Below are 16762 nucleotides of genomic sequence, written 5' to 3' on the forward strand. Positions count from 1 at the left end.
TATTTAATTTTCTTATTGATATACCAAGTGAGTCAATCACAATTGAATTGTTTGGTTTTTCTACAGTGTGTTTTAGGAGGTTTTTGGGATTTAGCAATACCATTTGATCCTACCATAATTACTTTACCCTCACAATTACACGTCATTTTAATTCTTAGCATAATTGCCATATTTACATAACTATGTATATAATATAGTATCTCAGTTTACATTATTTAGTATAGTTTTAGGTACTTAAATTTACTTGGCGGGGAGTAGAAACCAAGTATGCAATTAAATAAGTTGCTTAAACAAATGTATTCCTAATTATTCAGTTTACTTTAAAAACAATATTTGATTAACAAATACTTCTTTGAAGTAACTCTAAGCAGAACATTTGTTGAAGTAAAGTAAGCCTCCCTTTTCCCATACATGAACTTGTCATTCAAACACACAATGCTTTAACTACTGTTTATTTGCACTGTTTATGTAAAGTTTCATTTGATACTTAACAAAAGTGAATTTTGTGGTTATCTATGAGTTGCATATTTTGGTAGTTGAAGTACTGTATGTATGTCATTCCTCTACTTTGTTAGTGGAATAACGTTTTTAAAACTTATTTCAACTATCAAAAAATGTTCAATGGCCGTTGTTTTCTGATAATCTCTCAGTACATTATTTGCATCTGTTGTGTATTTGTATTATAATATATAACTGTATTTGTTATTGATTCAATTCTTGCTTATTATAGTATTTAAATATTTGAAAAAAAAAAATCATTTCTATTACTGAATTTTTTCATTGGGGGCCATTTTTACCTACTCGTCATTTGGGCCATTTTTACTGGGCCATTTTTTCCTGGGCCATTTTTTCCACTGTATAATTAGCATGGTCCACCTAGTTACTTTATAACTCAGTACATTATGTGGCTAATTATGGCAATATCTGGTTACAGCCATTGGGTATGAAGAGATATCTGAACAGACCACCCTCGTTAAATATGAAAATAAACAAACAATTACCAGATGCACCTTATCTTATTAATTATTGCCATAGGGACACCTTTAATGCTAGTTTTAATGCACTGTAGGTACAAATTAAACACCGGAAAACACAGGAGACAGAGTTGTAACGCAAAATTTGATTAAGATATAGTGTCTAAAAGGTAAACAACCTTTATCCATAAAAAAATCTAATCTGTTGTAATGATTAACATTAAACAGTACTTAGAGTACTTCTCAAAGGATGTTTATCTTGTCTAAATGGAGTCACATCCGGCTGAAAGAAAATAGTATCAACGATTAATTTTTAGTCTTGGGACTTTCGTGTTACAACAGCATACTGTAACTCAGCTGGCTACAGCGGTGGATACTGTAGCTACTGTTTGTACACTGATCCATAGAGATCTTTTGGTACATACCCGGTTCAAATCCATCTGCTGCTCTCCTTGCGTTTAAGCTACAGGGCTAAGACGCACGTATAAAAAAGGTGTACCATCTTTCGGATGAGATCTTTAAGCAAATGGTCCAATGTACAATATGGCTCATGTAAAAAGAACGCAGTACACTCTATACTGCCCAATCTGCCCATATCTTTGGACTTTCGTACATTATTAATAGTTTTCAATGAATAAATCTAATCTAATTTACAGGCAAAATATTAATTTGTGCCACTCTTCTTCACTTAACGACCAAACTATTTATTTGATTTGAAGACATGTCTTATCTGTAGGTGATCCCAAGCAACCATTATACAGTAATTGGTAAATGTGATTCTTTCCTGTACATTGGTTTTAAAGTTATTTTATATTATTTCTCACTGTTCAACATGTTGCATTATGCACTTCTTTGATATATCAAACCTTTAATTTTGCTGGAAGCTTCTAAAAACATCTACAGTGAGTAAATGTTTATCGGAAATTTCCATCCCCATCCTTGGGGATTTGAATCAAGGATGTATGGTAAAAAAAATAATGGTTAACAATAATATATAACACTACAGGCACTGTAATTTGAAGTTCACTCTGTACCACCTGCTAAATCCATTGCCAATTCTACACACCTGTTAAATAAATATAATAAATCAGACAATTACCTAAACTTTTTCTGTTATGGTTCAATAAGTTTTTAAAACAAAACATTACCTGGAGTAGATCAACAAATCAACAGTATTGGTATTTTTGTGGCAGGCTATTAAATGGTGCAATGTATTTCACAACTTCAGTATGTGATAAGGCATAATGTAGTACTCAAAACAAGATTTAAAATCTAATTGTATTTTGCTCTGTGGTGGTGAAATACGTAGCTGACTTAATGAGACACATTGTATACAATGCAGTAGCATAAGCATTCTGAATTAGCAGAGATATGTTAGCAGTGGCGGCACCAGTGTCTGAAATCTTGGATAGGGGTGCAAGTGATGGGAAAGGTAAAATTTTGGAGGGAAAATACAAAGATTCCAACCTTCCCGATTCAATCAGGAGTCTCCCGAATTTACATGCTATCTTCCAGTCTCCCAAATTTGTTCAAGTGCTCCAGAATTTTAAAATCTAGGACTAGGCTAGGAATAAATTTGCCTCATTTAACGTACCGCCAGTTAAAAATCATGGGATTTGCATGATAAAATAGATCAAATTACTAGGCCACATGAATGAAAAATCCAATAGGTATCTTATAAATTACGTATATAAACATGAAAGACTTATAATTTTTTTTTCTCCCTGATGAATTGTGGTGTGTCTCTCTGGCTCTCCCAATGTATTATACTGTATTAGCAGGGGGAGGGCTAGAAAATTATCTGGCAGGAAAAAATATGTCTTCCCCCTGTAGTCACGCCACTGTTATGTTAGTCTATGGGAGATTAAATTTATTTATTTAGGCACTATGGCCAAGGATATGCCAAAAAGTGAACTAAATCAAGACAACAGGGGATGTATGGACCAGTACACCGGGGTAACCCCCTACTCTTCTCAAAAGATGTACTGGGTTCTTTAAAGTGCATATGAGCCAATTGTGTATACTGAGCCTACACTTTATAGTCCTTATCCGAGAAGACTTGTTCCACCTCCCGAACCATAGTAGAGTGTGCCGTTCGAACCAGCGCCAATACTGTATTAAAGCTGTAGGTTGCCGCACTCCTTAACCGCTAGGCCATTAAACTCGCCTTAAATACTTGGTTGTGGAGAGCGGGAAATTGTGCAAATTTCCAGAAGACTTGGCAGGAAAATGTGGGCAGAGGCACCTCTTGCCTTCATAAACTTGCTCATCACATACCCGAACTTATCGCTTGCAAGTTGCAACCATACATTATTCAGGATTTTCTGGATATTTTATACTGTACTATTACAGATGCACTGATTATGTTTAAATAACATAAAATGAACGTTACTCCAAATAAAGAAAGGGAGACCATGATTCAACGTTCATTTTATACTGTACTGTAGCTTGTGTCAAAAAAAAATTAATTTGGCCATAAAACAACTATTAAATACCAAGTATTTTGACAGTGTCAGAGATTTTTTTTATTTCTTTTATATACTACAGGGGTCCCAAGTCTGCCACGAGTCATGCGAGTCTCCCAGAAATTGGGAAGGGCCCACCTTCCAGCGAGCAAACAAGAATCTCCCGAAAAAGAACCTATCTCTGAAAATTAACGATAATTGCATGTTTTGACAAGTTTTTACTACTGCATTATCAATTGTCTCCCGGAAGTCAGTGCCAATGGGCACAGCAAAAAGTATTTAGATATGTTAAGAAAGCACATTTCTCCCGATTGTGGAATTTCAAACTTGCAAACCCTCACTATACCATATAAAATTCTAAGAATATACAGTAGAATTTTATTGATTGCAAAAGCGGTTTCTCAAAGTATAGTTAGCATAGTATACTCTGGCAGTAGATACTAGCACTGCAAAGTACATTGTAGATTATGAACTAAAAAGAAATAAAAGTGCAATTTTTATTGTTCAAACAAAATACTTCGGAAATGTGGGTTTTGCCAACAAAAATCAGTCTGAAATGCTTGGTTTAGTTTACTGAAAAAGAATTTTGGTTTGATTCATTGAGAAACTTCCTCCTGTCCTGAAAGTGGTCAGTGCGACTGTAGATCTAAGATTAAATTATGATTTTTTTTTAACCACAAACCAAATAAAAATAGAAATAAATGTTTTTAATGCAAATATATATATATATATATTGTTTTGAAGTTGGAAGTTACAGTATGAAATTAATTCTATTTTTTTTAATATGCTATTGTGTTGAAATTTGGGGGAAAATCCACATTTAATCATTAACTTATTTCTTTAAAATTATGAAATTAGTTGCCAACATATTCACTGACAAAACCTCATGTCACAAATCATAATGGATGTATGCATACTGTATAAAGACTTACATTTAGTCAAATTTTTAATTGATAGACAAAACTTATTACCAAGTAAGCAATAATGTATAATTGTAATTACTGTACCTAGAACTCAAAACAATATAAAATAAACGTTTATAATTTTAATGTATCTAAGGTATTCAGCTGGAAGCAAATATGACCCTTAAAAAAATAAATTATTAGCACCCTATATAAAAATTGATGAGGGAGGAAGATTTTTTTTTTTTTTCTAACCTCGCCCCCATTTTATCAATGTTCACAAGTAAATCAATGGTTAGGGACACATATATAAAAAGTCATAAGAATGGAATCAAATTTATATTTAAAAAATATGTGTTTGTTGTACCAGTACATATTTGCAAGAAATCCAGAACTTTTTAAATGAAAAAAGATGGAAAAACGACCGTTATATAAAAATATATGTTGATTGAAAAAATAAATAAATAAATAAATCAGAATTTCCTTAAACGTGATGAGGGAGGAGGTGATAAACTAGTAATTTTTTTTATGGGGCCTAATAATTATTTAATTAAAGAAAAAAAATAGTGTAATTATTCATGAAATTACTAAAAATTTTCTCAACAAAAAATAGTTGTTCTTTCCACGTTATAAATCAGTACAATAAAACAACTACAAGGCAAGTGCATATCAATCACATTAAAAACAATGCACAAACTTTCTCAACCTGTTTACTGAGTTCACCAAGCAGAAACAACGCTTTTCTTCTGCAGACTAGCACCTGCAACGCACCTCAGTAGCAGGTGGGATAGCACACAATACCCATCCAAGCCCGCCTCTACCTCACTTACGATCAAACCCTGTCCCCTATAGTTTGTTACACGCTTCATTAGCTTGGCCACAGCACGAACAGAATGAGTTGAATAGGCAAAGTATACTGTTAGTACTGATGAGTTCTATACCTGTAGTTGGCCTACTGTTAATAAATTATACAGTATAATTACAGTATTTGCATTTCATCAGAGACCACAAATCTCACAGTAGGAAAATATAAAACTGTGACATGCAAGGAAATCATAACAATACAATACTCGAAATATAAAGAAGGAAACAGAGAAGCAATTGGGGGAAAATGAATCAAACTTTTTAACTCTGTATACAGTAAATATAATGTATAAAATTTATAAAAATAAAAACTAAAAGACTAAAAACTTTTTGTCCATCCACTTTCAATAATGCAAAAACTATAAAATATGATAATTATCAAATTTGATTTGAAAGAATAGGCAATTTGTCAGTTTATCCAGGTAAGTATTCACGAAGTAGACTTGATTTGTAATTGTTTTTAGGGACACTCATATTTGAGGAAAATTTTGTCTCTATCCGAAAGGTGTCCTTTTCTAGTGGTTCAACGTTATTTTAAATTGTTCAATTCTTTTCAACTTTTTATGTCCTATTTCAAATTACAATAGAAAATACACAGCATTATGGCAGATACATTAGTCTATAGTATATGAGGTTATTCATTTTACAAAATAAAAACATAAATTAAAAATCTTAAAATTTTGAAATTGAATCCAAATTATTTATTAAATATAGGCTTACAGTATCCATAATTACTAAAAAAATGTTGTAGAAAACATAAATAGGACTTAGTTGACTAATAGAAGATGAGTTCTACTTTCCTTGAAAAAAAATCCACAAATATGATAAATTGAGAGTTAATTACAAACACTGGTACCGTACGTTTGCGTAGGAAATCAGTTATATCTGGATATGGGTCATTTTGTAATGTCCTTCTTTCACTACTTACATGAAATGAACTATTTATTCATTGTTTTAATGTGCTGAACAGTATATGAACTTCGCTCAGTTCAGCTATTTATTCAACTTTATAAAATTCTGCGCTGGATAAAAATTGTAAAAAAAATCATTTTATTCAAAATGTTATCTTGCCAAGTACTGTACTTGATTTTGCACAGGCTCATGCAGATTTGATGACTGCAAGGCTTTAGGACATATGCTATCGGACTGCTTTGTGAGCACTCCATTCATGAACAAATTTGCTTGAAACTCCATATTCTATTACACTGTACAGAGCTGTTATGCGTTGCCAAATAAATTAGAGGGTCGCAAGAATTTTACATCATGATAAATTTTGCTGATAGCAACGAAAGTGTGTTTTAAGTACCTTAAACATTTTACTTCAATTTTGTTAACCTGTTAATGACCAATTTTTGAGTACTGTATCTGCTTTTTAACGTCCCAGTAAGTGGGTCACAGCAAATTGTCTGGACATCCGTTTGGGTCTTTAGCCAAAAATTTTGTGAACCGCTGCCCCATTACATTAAGCATTAAGGTGCCGCGCTCTTGCAGGCCACATCTGTCTTGTATATGAACAATCTACAGTAATGGAACGCATGTATAGATACAAATGCGGCCAAGTGCTGCATTAAAAAAAATAAAAGCAATAGCTAATCACACGATAGAGTTCAGGATATTTACAATTGTAACATGGATGAATGTAGGCTAAAAATTATGTCTACTCGTGGAGGGTCTACTGTACGTCCTTCTAGTATTGGTCTAAGATGGATAACAGCTAATCACTGGACAGAGAGCTCAGGATCTATATTTTCAACTTAATGTCTTGGATGATAATGTGGACTCGTCAAGATATTATGTTCCATGTGGGAATGCTACTCTAAGCAAGCACTTAAATCACTGAATGAGGTCAAGCGTTACAAATCACATCCAAAAAGACATTTCAGCATGTTTATATTTTATGCAGGTCCCACAAAATATCAATGTGGATGGACACGGAGAATTGCAATGTTACAGTAATACTTATACTCTTCAGTTGCTCTAATAAAAATCTAAAAACCAACACAACAACCGCTAAACAATACAATACATTTTCATTTTCACTGTTGTCTTAATCAACAGTGAACTAGGCCTGGTTCAAGTTTCCACAATACCTAATACATTTTTCTAGTTAATAAATGAACTACACTACATTTTAAATAAGGAAGCATTTTAAAATGCTATTTTCTCTATGTGTAGTAACATATGAACTGCAATATTCTGCATCCACACTCTCTTACAGTCAGCCATAAAAAAAATGAATGGATGAGGCCCAAGAGATGAGCTGGAGAAAGATGTGTTCTAAGCTATATTACACGATTCATTTCCTTAGTGAATGTGTTAAAAACTACCTATTTATGAATGATTTAAGGACATCCAACCTTTGAGTTGACTCCTTTATTGAAGATGACACATGCAAAGTCTGAAGCAAAAATACAATAATGTACAGTAGGCACATTACTGTTTGGTGCCCCAGCTCAAATTTGTATTTTACTAGGGAGGCACAAGACTTTAATTAAAATAATAAATTTACTAAATATTAAAAACATTAAGCATTAAGTTAAAAATGAACAAGAATTTGATTAAAATAATATAATTATCCAAGTTAAAATTATATTGGTTAAACATAATAAAACAAAAAACATATTTTTATTAATATCTATTATTGAATTTACTGAAGTATCATGTATTTTTAAAGTTTTAATGCAATTTTCTTCAGAGTACATTATATCCGTTTACATCATTTAATTGTTGTTGATTACTACATCTCAATTAATAACAGTTAAGCAATAGATCTATGTATAATTTGACAAATGCCAAATACGAATGTATTGAGTCTGTGATCATGAGTGAGGCAGCTTGGATAAACAGTAACAGCTTCTTTTGCTGCAGACGCTGCTACTCCTATCCTGACCGTGAACTCCGAATTGAACTCCCTCAGCAATCAAAGCTGGAATTAGATTCAAGAAAAAACCACTAAACACATTAATGATAGATGAAATGCATCTACTAACGTGTGTGTTATACTATTTCTTCTATCAGACTACCTCAATAAAAACAGCGATGTTATGTACAGGGCAAGATACGGACTGATTGGCCTGTGTTTTATAGGCTTGTTTAGAACTTGTTTAGAGAAAGGGAATTGCAAAGAAGAGATATCTGGTAATAAGTTGTCCAAGGGAGTTCTAATCAGTGAGCATAAATCAGATGTAAACAAGTATGCCGTTTATATGGCCATATTACACAATTGCACTCTTCATAGTCAGACAAAACCAGCATTATAAGAAATGAGCGATGTATTATACCCCAAGGTTTTGTAATCTTTGGAACATCGGCACCAAATAAACAAACAGTCTTTATACTTTCATTTTTAAGCCCGTCACTAGTCCAACATATATTTTCATCAAGAGAGAATTTAGTTTATGCGGGGGACATTGGGCAGAGGTCAAAGATAATATTTGTTGACATTGGTAATTGTGACAAGGTCAAGCTGTTTATAAACAATCCATTCACGATATTAATTTTATTTAACACAAACAAATAAAGACAGAGTAGTGGAAATATTTCATTTATTAAATCATTTGCAAGAGACTATCAGCATCATCATAATTAACCTTGGATGACCCCTGCAAGCACTCTCCAGTTGCCCTAGTCAAAAATATGAAAACTATTACTAAAAAAATTTATTCAGTAGTTTCTAAAAGTTTCATAAGAGATAATGCTTCAAGGCACAGGTAGGCAAAGTGCATCCCGACAGCAAACTTGCATTGTCATATTTTTATCTTACATTTTTTGGCTTGTTAAACTATATTTGATTGATATAAAAATTAGGAGAGTGGAGGTCTAGGTGGAATTTCAGTAAGACCGTAAATGACCTCCCGGACATACACACACTACACCACTATGAGGGTAGCATTGGCAGATCTACCAGCAAGCATCACTTTTGGTAGAGCATTAATCATTCACAATTCCAAACTGTCATACAGTACCATCCAATTTTAACTGAGTTCCTAAAATCCCTGCACATAAAACCAAACTTTACAATATGGCTCTCAAATAAGCATGCACCAAATAATTTTTTTTTGTATTAAATAAGCAAAATACTAAAATCTAGCATTACAAAATATATTCCATTATAATATGAATGAATGTTGGTGGGTGCGTATACAGTATTACCCAATATGTATATGGATAATTTGTTGCCAATACACAGCAGAGAATGGTGTCTCCAAGACGGAGCACAATTGCCTTCAGTCACTATATTTAAGTGTTATGTGAACATCATATCAACTTTAGTTGTCTCAAATTTTTAACACAGGAGGCACAATTAGACCCCTTCTTCCATAATATGTCCTAGTTTTCAACCAAAGAACAAGGTTTCACTTTACCGGTTCATCTCTTTAAATCAAACAGTATTTTTCTGAAACAGGAAGAGAAAATCATGAGCAAAATGAGAAATAACTTACTTCAAAAAATATCGCTGTCCCTGCGGCGTCTTCGCCATCTCCCATCCTTGGGGCAACGGCATATCATCTGTGGTTACGTCAATACTTTGTTCTCGTAAGTGCGTATGTTGATCTTGCGTACTGCGATCAATCTCTTGCATTTGTGCCGGTGATGAATGTGCTCTGTTATGTACAACATGAACACCAAATAACCTAGACGAATTGTCAGCACTTGATTCCCTTGAATGCAATGGCTTAATATCTGGTTCTTGGTAAAATGATTTGGGTAAATTACGCATGGTCCATGGAATATGTGGCTGTTTAACTTGATCGAGTTGACGAGGATTTAACGATTTATTGAATAAATCTTCCAAATCGACATCCGAATCACCCCGTACATGAACAATATGTTTTGGATCCATGTTGGTTAATTCAAGTTGACCAACCCCTGATGGTGGTGCTTACGCTGATGACGTCTTGCTGATGACAGCCGCTAAGCCTGGCCTAGCACTAAAAAATATAAATCGCCCGTTTTATTACACAATTGAAAGCGTTACCTGTGTATTTCACAAATCGGTAGTCTTAATTTACATTCAAACAATAAAACCTCGCAATGAAATGCATGAATCAATCCTGAATTTTACTGGAAACGATGTTTGAAACCGCCGATGACTTTGCGTCGCGATACCGTACGTCTCTGGCTACCTCTCACTACACCAATGGTACTCTCTGCTCTGTGTTGTGTGGAAGGTACTTCGATAAGCTACCAACATACCTTTGCCACCAAATTTGGGTCAACGACCTAATGATTTTGTGCACTTCCGCACTCCAATTGCACACAAAAGAAAATAGTTCGACAATTATTGTCTTTTAAACAAAGAATACAGTATACTATCTCTATTTTTCACAATAATATATGCTAATGATATTTAGTAGAACAAATTAAAAGGCAGATAAGTGTTTATACGCCGCGTAAGAATCAGTGGGAACATAAGCGGATGAAGATACAGAGAGTTATTCGACTCCACTTGGTTGTACAGTAAGCCTGCGTACACAGAGAGGGCAAGACAAAAATGACGAAACGACGTGGGGGTTCTTGCATTGCACTTTTCTGGCCAAAGTTTACTTTTCTATCTTGACGTCACGTTACAACCTGGTTTAACAAGGTTCTTTTCGAAACAAGGGTGGGGCCAGTCTCCTCACGATATCTCCTCACGACGCTGACCACCAAAAGCCTGTTCTGGTTTCGATTATAAATATTAATCATAATTTCGCTCTTAAGCATCTTTATGTTCAACCATTTTAATATTCTTCAAGAAGAATTTGATTCGGTTTTTATTTAACTTTCCACATGGGATAAAAAAAATTAGCATTGTCCAATGTTTATTTTTTTTTTCTCTCGATGGTTTATTACATTCAAAGTAAGCCCCTGGCAGAGATGGTCCCGATCTGCGCCATGGTAACCATGGATGCAGCTATTTATAAATGATATAATCACATTTTGTAGGCCTACAAAATATTTGTAAATGTTACGATATGAGCTAACAACCGTGGGAAAATATATCCGCTCTCCCCTCTAGTGTCCCTTTGTATATTTTCGTTGAGTTGGTCTGCTTTTAACAGTATTGAATCTCTTTCACAAATTATATTATGTTTATCTAGGCAAAGTAAATTTTTAAAAATATAGAGAAAAAATTATATTCAAATCTTGTCTGGCTGAGAGTGCCATTTCCGGTCATAGAGGTGCCATAGGCCTAGTCATAAATGTTCTACCTCAGCCCAACCGTGGTTGGTATAGGCTCTCCTTAGTGTGAAAGTCCCTCCCCTAAGCCCCCTCTCTTCCTGGATTCGCCACTAATATAGAATGGTCATGAAAGGGGTGGATTCAAATATCCGCCTATATACCCAACTGTATAATGAGCGCCAATATATATTTTTACTGGGTTTTTATCGAACCTTTCTTTTTCCTCATGCTTATATTTTGTTTAATCCCGATTTCAGCAAAGCCGTTGATCATTGTTATCATTCATTATTATCTCATCACAAATATACCGCCCTGGGCCCCTTTTTTTTTTTTGTGTAAACTTTGGTTGGGTTTCTTTTCGGGGCTACTTTTGCAATCATGGTGTATCATGGAGTGTATTAACCGGCATTATATCACCTAACTGTATAATCCAAGCATGTTTTTAATTTATTTTGTTTATTTGAAATTCATGTACAGTGTATGATTGTACCAGGGAGTTGTTATTATAACAAGTCCCTGATTGTACTATCTCGAAAAGAAGCCCATAGTGCTATCTTGAAAAGAATCTTTTCGAGGCTATTTTTGCAAGAGGAGGTTCTATTCGAGATGGGCTTCTTCTCGAGATTAAGCCAATTGTGCTTCTATTCGAGGTTTTACGGTATTGACACGGCTGAGTATGACAATTTTCTCGTGTTCTATGAAGAACCAGGGCATCAAATCCAACAATATCATAAACGAATATCGTGGCATTTTCCTTAACTTTCAGAATAATAAAAAATAATAAATCGCTGGCGGTGTTCTATCTTGATTAATGTCGATAAGCGTGTAAAAAGCGGACGATGATATTAACCAATCAGAACCCTTAAAATGTATAAATCGGTCTATTAATTAGGCCCTCAATCTCGATATACAATTTTAATAAAAGACTTAGATTCTATAAATAGAAAACGTACCGACTTTATTTAGTTCTAATATTAGGCCTATGATCGGTGAACAAATAATTACCACTACACCTCCTCCTGATGTTACATCAATAACACAAAAAAACAAAATCAATCTCAGAGCCTTTCCTCCATGTTCAGACGCGGCATGCATTGAATTTGAAAGTGTAACAATTACTATCAGTGTTATCAGCCACCCCACCCCCGCCCGATATTTTAGGTTTGATCCATCCAAAAACCCTGGGTCCGCAGCGCTTGTATTCATACTTATCACCTCGCCTTTTACTAATACTGTGATGAAACTCGTCTGTAGCCCACGGGTCCATCGTGATACAACTTCAGAAGGTTCCATGTGTTAATTTCATAGTTTTCAGCATAATCAATTCATCATCATTAATCACCCATCATGAACAACATCATCAGAGGAGGTATCTTGGGCCCCAGCACTTTCCCGTCATTCGAACCATGGTCGGACAAGCCAATTGAGTTCACCGGGTTATTGTGGTTGCAGTTGCAAAAAAGTACGGTACATTTTTACGTACCACTTGACCCCTCCAGGGGTTTACTTCAATCGATATTGGATCCTATCAGAGGCAGAGAATTTGCTTGGAACTTGTTGTTGGATCCCTGGCAGCAAATTTCTGGGGCCTTCACTGGGGTGGCGCCATGATTTGCCCGACGGGGGTAGGGGGCGATGTCCCCGACGAGAGCCAAGTGGACGTCGCTCAAAACATTTCAAAAGTCCAGGGACGAAAAATATGATAATTTAAAGGTTTCTAAAGCTTCTTAATAGATAGGGGCTAGGGTGGGGGAGATCTCTCCAACGAGGACCCTGGCCCCGCCCCCTAGAGTCACCCTCGGCCAACACTGATTATCATCATCATTTAATGTTAAACATCGTCGTCATCATCATCGCTGTTCGTCATGCTCATCACCTGTCACATAAACATCATTATCTAATTATTATTGTCGTCGTCACAAACATTATCATTACCCAGGCCCGTATCCAGTGGTGGGGGGTTTATGGTTCGGGAGAACTCCCTTTTCTAGCAAACCCCCCTCTTTTCTGGCAAACCCCCCTCTTCAAATTTCCCAAATAAGTCCTCCAACCCAACTAATGCACTGCAGACCCACCCAAACAAAGACCTTTTCAAACATATCTGCTTTCATAGCATTATTTAGACCCATAAAGCACAAAAATCCCCTTGCCTTGGGGGTTTCGCCGACCCCACCGGGGCTTCAACCGTGGACCTCACGCCCAGAAAACCCCCACTTGAAAGAACCTGGCTACGGGCCTGTCACCCTCATTATCATCGTCATCATCACTACTATCATCACTGTCGTCATCATCATCGTTGCCGTCATCATATTAATAGCTGTCGTTATCGTCTTCATCATCATCATCATCAGAATAAATTATCATGATCATCTTTGTTATCGTCATCATCGTCATACAAGATACAATTATACAAGATAGCTTTATTTTCAAATTTAAAATTATTTTTATCATAAATTATTATTATTCATAATCATAATCATTATCATCATCATCATCATAAGTAACGATCTACACAATTTGATGGACAGTTGGAGGAGTAACAAACCAATGGATGACAGCTCATCGAAATTAATATATCCGCTGTACAGCTATTAACCTGATCATTGAGGAAATAATCGTGCATATGAACAACTTCCGTCGTCTGCCTGAACCGCATCTATCCATCTATCAATCCTGAGCATAAGCTCACGTGACATCCTTCTGATACGTCATGATTTTTATTTCATTTTCTTACTCAGTGTTGCCTAGTAACATCAGCTAATGTAATTTATATGGTTTATTTTATGATTTCTTATATAGTTCTCTTGCAATACTATAGTTTGCTGGAAAAACTTGTCGGGATTTGACCAAATATGGTGATTGTTGCAGGAGCGATACTATTTCAGATCTGTCGGTATCACCAATAGAGGGGGTAATTCGATATTGGGGATGGGGTCTTGAGAATTTGTTTCCACATAATCTTCGAGAGGTCGAATATAGTACCGTATATGCAAGGAGTTAAATACTAATCCGTTACGACCTCAGTGAATGAACAGTGGTATTAATCAAAAGAAGATGCAACTAAAAAAACGATGAAGATACATCACATGACTCACGACGCATCAAATATAAAGAGAAGGACATTATGTCCCTCATTATATCGGTCCCTTTGATATATTGCGACAGCTCTTAATTTGCCCGAATGACAAAACAATGGTGGTGGGTGTCTGGTGATACCATATATAGATAAAACAGGGTTACGATCAATAAGTTATGAACATTGGAGGATTTATCATGAATAGTCGACATGGGATTGTCACTGGTCCAGCTCACGGATAGAACCAACATAATGGGTCTCAAAACAATGCCATACAAGAGACCTTCGGTCGAGATTGTAAGAGGTCCAAGGCCAAAACCCAGTTCACTGACCGCAACTCGATTCAGTAATTGATATATCAGTATGCCTAAAACCATGGCTACTACCAACTAGGATTTAAGGATTTATACTTTATGCATAAGGAGCGTGGTAGAAACCTTCACTTCACCACAGGGATGTGCTATAAAACATTGGTTTTTGGGATTGTTTTAATGGACAATATTAGTAGGGTTTTGGAAGGTGTGCATGGTGGTGGGTTTTTTTTTTCATTGACACGTCCACTCTTCTTGAAATCATGGTTATGAAGTAGCAATTTAAATACAAAAAAGAACATTACAAATGCAAGAAAAAAAAAACAGAATAGAAAACTGAAAGAAATAATAATAATAATAATAATAATAATAATAATAATAATAATAATAATAATAATAATAATAATAATAATAATAATAATAATAAATAGAATATATAATGCCTAAATTGCTAACAAAAATTCTCGATGAGCCACAATTATTAAATTTTTTTGAAATACTACAGTATTAATATGGTACATCGTATAGAATAAATATAAAGCTTTCAACAACAAATCTGGAGAGAATATAATTTAGGTCTATGTAATTTAGTTAGGCTTATGCAGTAAGCGAAGAGACAATTGATAGTGATGAAATCGATTTTAAACTCGATGAATGAACAAAAAAAAAACGATACAAAATAAAATGTGCAGATACAGTATCGCATTCATATATTTTCTAGCTGCGCAAAATAATAACAGCTATGGTAGCACCGGCCTACCTCCCTGGTACAGACTATTATTTATTATTACACAAGCTTTCACAACCAGCACTGGTATATGCTGGCTTCATCACACGTGACACTTTCGATCCTCAACCTTCAATGCAGTCACACATATCATGAACAGTAACACCCCTACACCACACTGAACAAACCTCCGTTATTGTCAGCTATATTCAAAGTGATTTGTGACGCATCGATGATGTCATAAACAGATGAAAGGCGGAAAGAAAAAAAACCGGAACTCGACTTTTAAGTTTTAGTGCCGGCCCATTGTCTATAATTGCAATTGTTGCCGGTTTTGATTGTTAAACGTTTATTCTTCATATTTCTTGAATTATATTGTTAAGGATCTGTGTATGGTTGTGATTGTTGCTAAATAGTGAAAACTCAATTAAAATGTTAGAAAGTTATTAACAGTCACAGATCGGAGGGAGATCAGATTCATTTTCAACGCCTTTGGAATAATTTTACTGAAGACTGACTAACTAAATGTATACATTTTAAAAGGGAATATATATTAAAAATACTTAATAACGTTTTAATTACCTGTAGACCCCTAATGAACATGACGTGGGAGAATTTCTGCAATAGCAATTATGAACACAAACTTTTATATGTTCTTGGGGGGGGGGGGAATTCAATTTGTCTAAGTAGTGATGTTTTAATGAGTTTTCACATGTTTTGTTAATTCCATCTTACACGATTATGGCAAAAACGAAAGGAATAGAAAAGCTTACAATTTAAAATTTGATGTTTGTGGCCTTGTTAGCGGCGGTGTATCCAACTTTTCCCATTTTGTTATTTACTTTGTGATTTGTATGGTTTTCTTCATACTTGTGTATCTTAGTTTTTGTATATGTGTTGATATTATGCTTATAAGTATACTGTATCCGTAAATTATCATCCTACTAGTCAATTTTAAAAGGGATCGATCGTAGCTATGAAGAAATAGAGGAATAGTAGGGAGCCTATCAGTGGTTGTTATTGATTGGCCAGGAAAGTATTCTATCGTTTAAATATAAGCTGTCTCTTATACACATCTAGATGTGTATAAGAGACAGTTTCCGTAGTATTTATCTATATTTCCGTACGTCCGTAATTGGGCCGAATTTCTGCATTTAAACTACGGACGTTCCGTAGTACTTGAGAACCCTGCACTTTCGATTCCACTCAGTGTATTATGACTTTGCGGTGAATTTCAATGACGTCATCTTTGTCTCAGCGTATCAACGTCCCAGTGTA

The 16762-nt window shown here is 34.9% G+C and overlaps 1 protein-coding gene across 2 annotated transcripts in view; it reads right to left on the minus strand.

Moving 5' to 3' along the window:
- The window catches only part of LOC117120242 (transcriptional coactivator YAP1-like), a 37368-nt gene extending 26871 nt beyond the window's left edge, over window positions 1–10497 (minus strand). For both annotated transcript variants that reach the window (XM_033265258.1, XM_033265257.1), the window contains exon 1: window positions 9648–10497. In XM_033265258.1, coding sequence (XP_033121149.1) covers window positions 9648–10048 — 401 coding nt within the window. In that variant the 5' untranslated portion in view covers window positions 10049–10497. The remainder of the gene's footprint in view (window positions 1–9647) is intronic.
- Window positions 10498–16762: the final 6265 nt, after the last annotated feature.

This window comes from Anneissia japonica, unplaced genomic scaffold (genome assembly GCF_011630105.1).
Source record: "Anneissia japonica isolate Jap-2015-1 unplaced genomic scaffold, ASM1163010v1 scaffold288290_len239259_cov183, whole genome shotgun sequence".
NCBI classification, from domain to species: Eukaryota; Metazoa; Echinodermata; class Crinoidea; order Comatulida; family Comatulidae; genus Anneissia; species Anneissia japonica.